Source organism: Amphiura filiformis, chromosome 12 (assembly GCF_039555335.1).
Source record: "Amphiura filiformis chromosome 12, Afil_fr2py, whole genome shotgun sequence".
NCBI classification, from domain to species: domain Eukaryota; kingdom Metazoa; phylum Echinodermata; class Ophiuroidea; order Amphilepidida; family Amphiuridae; genus Amphiura; species Amphiura filiformis.
In genome coordinates this window covers 13,782,540-13,790,667 of record NC_092639.1, presented here as the reverse complement: position 1 = coordinate 13,790,667, position 8,128 = coordinate 13,782,540, and the positions used below count along the sequence as shown (strand labels likewise).

Here is an 8,128-nt window from a genome sequence, read left to right as displayed (position 1 = left end):
TTGGCTGATAGGATATATGATTTCTCGACTAGATTAGTCTTACTTTGTGGAGGAATTTCTTTAATTTCTTAGTCATTTTTGGGCTGAAACTAGTATAGAAATATTTCAAGCACGGATCTTTAATTCTCACTGCACGGATTTCTATTCTCACTGCATGAACGTGCCAGGAGGCACGTTAAAATAGCCCCTGCCCTGTGTTGTGTGTATACATGTAGTTAACAATAACTGCATGATGCCCTGAGAGTACTAAAATAGAGAGGCGCTACTTCGATCGCAAAGTGAGGACAGTGTGAGCTCAGGACCTTGTGTAAGAGCATGGACAGTAAAAAAAAAGCGTCTGTCATGCGCAGACTTGTCGCGGCCATTGCAAAAGGTGATTTATAGTCATTATGACGATGATATGGCTATATATACCTGTATTTAGAGAATGTGCCAATGATTGACAGCGATGTATGTGGTTCATTTTGGCGCCCGGGATTTGGCGGAGCCATTATGCCCATATTAGGCTGTTGTTATGCAGACATATATCACGCTCTGTACAGTAGTACTCGCCGTACGCCAGAGTTTCTAGAATGCTGCTAAAATAAGAAAATTCTTAATGCTAATTTATTGCATATTCTAGGGAAGCGTGGTTACCTTTTTGAAATCGCCGAGTGGGAGGGTTTTCAATGAAATATTTTTTGTGTTAAAACTGAAGCATCCTATGTATAAAAGAATATATGAATATTTAACTGCAAATCATATATAACGATTCGTAATACCCAATCGTGCTATTATTATTATTATTATTATTATTATTATTATTATGTATTGTGCATATATATTGTCGGATTTAAAAATTCAAAGAACAGACCTTCCAGAATAGGTAGTCGTTACTCTGAGTTTCATGCCTAAAAGGCAATCGTCAGACGACACGATGAAATGCTTCGGGTGGACTACCATCTCTTATGAATGTGAAAGAATATACATTCCATAGTGTCAACACAGCCAAAGTCTATTCAGAGTCAGTCTGTCTATCGGAGATAGTCAGAAAGTGCTCAACAGCAAAACAGGAGCGTAATAACAACATTTTACTCAAGTTAGACTATCTTTTGAATAAAGTGCTCAATCCCAAAAGGGAGAGTCAAAGAACAGACATTCCAGAATAGGTAGTCGTCAGACGACACGATGAAATGCTTCGGGTGGACTACAGATTCAGATTCAGATTTTATTTTCCATGACATAATCAATATACAGTTCATTAAATTTATCAATAAGATGGAAGGATGACCATAACAGAGCAAAGCTCGAAGGAACTATGACCAAATAGTTAAATAAATAAATAAATGATAAATAAATAGATAATTACAATACAATAGACGATGCAAAAACAGAGACACCAAGGATGTGAGGACAAGACATGACAAGACAGGTGAGACAAACATTATGCTGGCACTCAAGGCATATAATAAAAGGTTTAAAGGAACCCAGCTCCCGGACCATCAAGCAAGGCAGAAAAAGTGCCCAAAACAGAAGCAACGAGCTGAAAACCGGTTGGCTGCACGATGTGAAATGCTCTGATCGAAAACAATTTAGGAGGTCCGGAAGAGGAGTCTACAAAATGTATACGAATATATAACTACATAGGAAAATATAACTTGAGATAAGTTTGGTAGCCTAATGATAATTTGACAGTAAATTTTGTTTATACATAGATTTAAGTATTTTAATAGAAACTGAGTTACGAATAGAGGCTGGTATATCATTCCATAAAATAGGACCCTGCCTTCCGATTGTATTTCTTGCAAGATCAAAGACAAAATTATGAGGACGATATGAATCAGCAGACCTGGTCCCATAATTATGGAGTGAATTGACTGTGACAAAATAATCAGCAAAGTTAACCGGCAATAAATTATTCTTATACTTATACATAAAAACAGCTTTGGATGATTTATGAATGTCATAAACAGTGAGTGAATTAAGCCTGGCAAATAAAGGAGGCGAGTGTTCAAGGAAATGAGAATTTGTACATAATCGCATAATACGCTTTTGTTTACGATAAATTGAATCTAAAACGCAATTATTAAGATCAGCCCAAATTAAATTACAATATTGGATATGTGGAAGAACTAAGGTTTTATATAAAGAAATTTAAATATTTACATGTAAAAAGTGCTTTAATCTGAAAAGGATACCAGAATATTTAGAAACAAGATTTGCCACATGACGAGGGTGCTGGTTCCATGTCAAACATTCATCCATAGTAAGACCAAGAAATTTTGTACTGGAAACTCGTAAAATAATATTATTGTCAATGACGATCTGTAGGTCTGGATAAGTACGATTACTATACCTGTTTTTAAAAATCATATAATTACTTTTATTTACATTAAGAGATAATTTATTCGCCTTGAACCAGGAGGAAATATTTGCAAGATCAAAATTAACATTATCAATAAGATGCTTCAAATCATTATGAGAGAACAAAATATTAGTATCATCGGCAAATAAGATGAAATCAGAGTTTTTCCCAGTGTAAACCAAATCATTAATATATAAAATAAACAGTAAAAGCCCAATGATTGAGCCTTGGGGAACTCCACAACAAGTATTTAAACTAGATGAATTGTGATAATTAAAAGAAACAAATTGCGATCTATTTGTGAGATAATTTCTGAACCACTCGAAGGCTACACCACGAATACCATAATGAGCAAGCTTGGATAGGAGTATATCATGGTTTATGGTATCGAAAGCCTTCGAGAGGTCCAGGAATATCCCCAAAGTATGATTTTTTTTATCAAGCTCTGAAACGATTTTATCATAGGCCTGAAGTATTGACATTTCAGAGGAGAAATTAGGACGAAAACCAAATTGATTTTTATGAAGTAATTGGAAGCGAGAAAAATAATTATAAAGTCTTTTGTGAATTATACGTTCCAGAATTTTAGAGAAAACAGGGAGGACCGAGATTGGTCTGTAATTACTAAACGAATCATTCTCACCATCTCTTAGGAATGTGAAAGAATATACATTCCATTTTTATACGCTCTCCCTTTTGGGATTGAGCACTTTATTCAAAAGATAGTCTAACTTGAGTAAAATGTTGTTATTGTCGGATTTATGTATGTAAAACACGCAGTTATCAACAATTGAGCGCTATAAATACACATTAATGTTTTTAACAAATACAATTCCAAAATATGGTACGTTTTCTGTCTTTGCTTGTCACGTGGTATGTTGAAGTAATGAAGTTGCGATTATATGTTTAAATTTTCACGATGACATATCAACAAGTCCTTGTGGCCTAGCGGTCTAAGGCGCTGGTGATATGTCGATACTGTATAGGCCTACATCATAGCGGCGCAGTGCAGCGTGGGTTCGAGCCCCGCCGGCGCCTCTGCCGAACTAAATTCCTTCTTTTTTTTTTTTAATTTCATATTATGTGGCTGACAGAATGTATGTATGGCGAAGAGTGGTGTGCACGCTCTGCGAGCGGCACAAAAGGTGATCGTAAAAGGTTTATTACGTGGAGGGCGGTGCACAGATTGAAACTGTCCTCTGACCCTGACTGACCTGCACTGTTTGTCACGTACACAGACCGTGACCTGGTACGCTGCGTACAAAGCAGGGAATCGCGACTGTTACAAGCTGTTACACAGGTCTCATAGTGCAGTTTTGTCCACGGCAAATTCACCGTGACATTTTCAGCCATAAACCCGCTTAGTGAAGATTAAACCGAAATATGCAGTACTAAACCATTATAGTAATCGATTGTCCAATGCACATTTCTTACCACGTGATAATATTAATCCAATGAGCGATCGAATTGTCCGCTACGGTCGACTAATCCAATCGATAATGACGCTATTGACATGTACGGGTGGAGCTCCACTGACTGAGTTTTGGGGATTTTTCACTGGTTTGCTATCATTTACTCATCAAGGCGCTCCACCGTTATTATAAGGACTATGCTAATAATTTAAAGATTGACATGTAGAAAATAAACCATACTTGATTGACAGAAAGTACTAAATTTGTACCTATTACTGTGTGGTGGCACTCCTCTTCCAAACGCGACCAAGTCAGGGCGGCCCGGTAAAGCAAAATGTGCATTGGATTAACACGGGAGTTTGGATAAGATGGTAGATTTCCTTTCTCATACAAATGCATGCTCCCCCGTTATTAAAGCTTGTACCGGATTAAAAATTCAGATATTTTGAAAAGAATAAGTAATTTTATTGAAACATAGAGCAAGTACTAAAATCAGATCTTTTATACTTTTTGATATATGACGCTAATTAGTTTATCTCCTATGACCACAGCACAGCGCTACTAGTACGGGTCAATTACCTATGCGAGTGCCCCTGTGTTGTGTGCATACATGTAGTTAACAATAACTGCATGATGTTGTCCTCAGAATCGGTATAGGCAGTTTGTACAGAGTACCGCCGGCCTGTATAACCTGGGGAATACATTTGTGTTAAGTTTTTAAGCTAGTCTGACCATTTATTGTGATTTGACCGTATTATTATTATTATTATCATTTTAGTCATTATGGTTAATAATACTTCAATTATTGTACCAGGTAATAGCAAAAGCAAGCACCGTGTTGGTCTTATGTGGTGCACATGGGTTTGGACAAAACTATAGAACTAAGGTGTTTATTCACAGATATTACAAATATCTGTGGTTTATTTCATTTTGATACGTTTCCAAAATACAAATCCCGTACTGCTTTGAGTACATTCAGAATAACCAATTGATCTGTTATCAACTATATAGAATGCCTGGCCTGAAGGAATGCCTGAGTTGAGGGAAAACTTGGAAGATCTGCTGCTTACGGGGAAAGAACTTCTACATCGTGTGCTAGAAGTCATTGCCAGAGGGTTGAAATATGAGGTAAGTACGTATTAGCAGCACGTGCACTCTGAGTATAATATAATTGAATACATGAATACAAAACCCACTCAAGTCCATGGGAAGTGATTTTGAGAGAAAAACCTGTGTATCATTTTAATTCCTTAAGTTAGATTTACCTGGTCAATATGGCAAGTTTTACGTGCAAATGAGTGGATTAAACTGTATAAAGTATGACGATTAGCATTTCAGGGACTTTGTAGGGTTCATTTTAAATTTTGGATTTGGGTGGTTTTTTGAATCATATACAAAGACAACAACGTTGGAATGAGATTACCACTAGTAGGATAATACAAAATAAAGTACACAGGTATGTATAATGTTGATAAGCATTCTGCCATGTAATATAAACCACACACGTTCCTTTATTAAACCCATTTTTTTGCAAACGTTACTCTCCAGCAATGAATGTGTTACAAGTGGACTTTTATACATACTGGATTTCAATCAATGTGTTACAAGACTCAAATCACGGAATTGGGTGGTTCTTTCATACATGCTATTTCTCACATGCTCAGTAGACACAGATGATGAATTTGAGTTGTTCTTTCATACATATGACAGGCCTATGTATAGCAACAATTTCCCATGCTTAACTCAATTTGGCCAACGTATGGACTTGAGTGGTTTTGTATTCAATTCTAGGGCGGTAGGCGGTGACAATCCCCAGCAAAAATCTCCGCCACACACATATTTTTACCTCAGTACAACAATAAGGGCGCCATTTACATGAAAATACACAAAGGTATTTATTTCACGGGTTTGGATTTTTATGGGCCATTGTATGGTAACTGAAAAATTATTGACACTACAGATGTGAGCATTGGATATCAAGTCCATAGAAAGGTGGAATAATCAGGCCTACATAATTATTTTGCATGCACATACCCAGCAAACACAAAACGTTTTCGACATCATTCGCAAAAGGTTATAAAAGGATGTCAGAAAAAGTTTAAATTTCGGCTTATATAAAGGATATAAAACGTTTTCATAACGTCCAAAAACATTTTTGATAACCTACTGCAAATTTTTTAACATAATGTTATTTGAGTATTGACAAAATATTTGGCAAAAAATGTTTGCAAAAAAAATAGTTCCCTTTGTACCATATTTTTACCTATTTTAATATCATTATCCTTACGCGAATGGAAAACATGTAGGACCCACTGATTTTCGTGAAGAATCACCAGAAAGCAGGAACAGCTGAGGGCTGTACGGCTATACGCTTGAACCATTACCCGCCTACTGCTGACATTGAAGTGAAGGAAAATCAAGTGAGATGTGGAGAACATTCTGATTTTGGCAGTATCACCTTCCTATTTCAGAAGGACAAAGGTGGCTTAGAGGTATGATTGACAGTGAGGTAGCGTGTGTCATCCGGGACGAGAATTAGTATACCGTAGTTATTTGAACAGGGAGTTTCATTAGGGTTAGGGTTAGGGTCCTCCTATTCATATGTTAACTACGGGAAAAAATATTGCATCCGGGACGCTTACTTTCTTTCTGCAACCACAATGGGCCGCAATTAGCGCCGTTCCTAAGGATTTTGCCGCCCTAGGCAAAGCCTCTCCCTGCCGCCTCACCAAAGCATACCAAAAAGGGTTAAGGGGGGTTACCCCTTGAAAACTCATCAGTTTTGACCTATTTGTATACTGCCCATTTCCCTTTTCTTTCTCCATTCCCGTTTTTTTTTTTTCTTTTTTCGCCCTTTTTTCGCCTTACCTGGTCTAATGCTCGGAACGGGACTGACTGCAATACACATAACCCCGGGGTTTTTCCCTGGTTAAAGGTATACAGGAAAGCTCAGGAATATGCCACGGTTTTAGGGTACACTGATAACCAGAATGGAGTCAAGTGACTCTCAAAGTGGAGTAAACTAGCACTGACTCTCAAGAGTCGCCTGACTATCACAAGAGTCAGTTGACTCTACCCGTGGAGTCAATTGAATCTGCTTGTGTAGTCGCGCACGACGTGGTAGTTATTTGACACTGACTCTCAAAAGGAGTCGGACCTGACTTTCACTACAGGCCAAAATTATCAATGCACAAAATCGCTCATGATAAATGGTTAGATACCACCCTTTGCCAACCGTCACTATCATGACTATATCGATATCCTTAAGGTTTATGACTTACGAACGTGAATGGTTTGTACACTTACAGGTTTTGAATCGTCAAGGACAATGGGTATCAGCTCCACCAATTGATGGGACTATAGTTGTCAACGTCGGTGATGCTCTGCAGCGTTGGTCTGCTGACAAACTGCTTTCATCAGTAAGTGTTATTAAAGCTAGACTATTCGCAGTAGAAGTGACGTAATAATCGGATTAACTACCATATCAATAGATGAATACAATTTTTGAGTAGATCGCCCTACACTACAAGTAGATTGCACTAATCACCTGTGTATGTCACACAGCATCATCATCCCTATATCACCGCGTCAGAAATTGACAGTAGGGCGAATCCACTAGTTCAATGACCACGAACCTATGAAACCGTGGCACGTGAGTCATCCTATGTTGCAGGGATAGGGAGGGGGCAACCATGATAGGGGCTGCCGGGGGCGGTTTTCTGCAATTTTCCTATGGTATTTTCTAAATTTTCAATTTTTAAAATATTATCCTTAGATGATATCTGTCGTGAAATAAATGAATGCTGCTATAGGCTATAATAGGCCTAGTAGGCCTACCCTGATTATGCAATATATACAACAATAACTACAACAACAATTACAAAACCAACAACCAATATCTAATTTGTAAAAAATATTCATGACGACATAGGCCTATATAGGCCGCGCCTATTTAGACAAGTAGGCCTATTCCTGAATTATATAATAATATAAAAAAACGGCAAAAACAATCAATCACTGCAGTCAGAAAGAAAGAAACGAACAAGAAAGAAGACAGAAAAAGAGAAAAGTAAGAAAAAATTGAAAATAATAGAACTGGACCACACTGGGACTCGAACCCGTACTAGTCGTCGTCCAGCTCAAAAACTATATGATACACAGTCGAGAAGAGTATGGGTAAACGCTAATCAACTGCGCCACGGAGGAATTTACGAAAATCGATGCTATCAAACTGACTATAATATGCAAGAGTGCAAACAGGCTGTTATGATAAACAAGCGCATTGCCCCCGCAAAGTCGGACGCATCGATGACGAAAAAACTCGTTTTTTGGAAAAGTAGCTTCAATTTGGAATGAAAATCAAATGATAGCG

At 37.6% G+C, this 8,128-nt stretch overlaps 1 protein-coding gene across 1 annotated transcript; it reads left to right on the top strand.

Annotated features, from left to right (window-relative positions):
- Positions 1 to 1,399: 1,399 nt before the first annotated feature.
- Positions 1,400 to 7,220, top strand: LOC140166644 (uncharacterized). The gene is made up of 4 exons (XM_072190142.1): positions 1,400 to 1,411; positions 4,768 to 4,884; positions 6,063 to 6,248; positions 7,065 to 7,220. The coding sequence occupies exons 1-4, from the start codon at positions 1,400 to 1,402 to the stop codon at positions 7,218 to 7,220; spliced, it is 471 nt and encodes a 156-aa protein (XP_072046243.1).
- Positions 7,221 to 8,128: the final 908 nt, after the last annotated feature.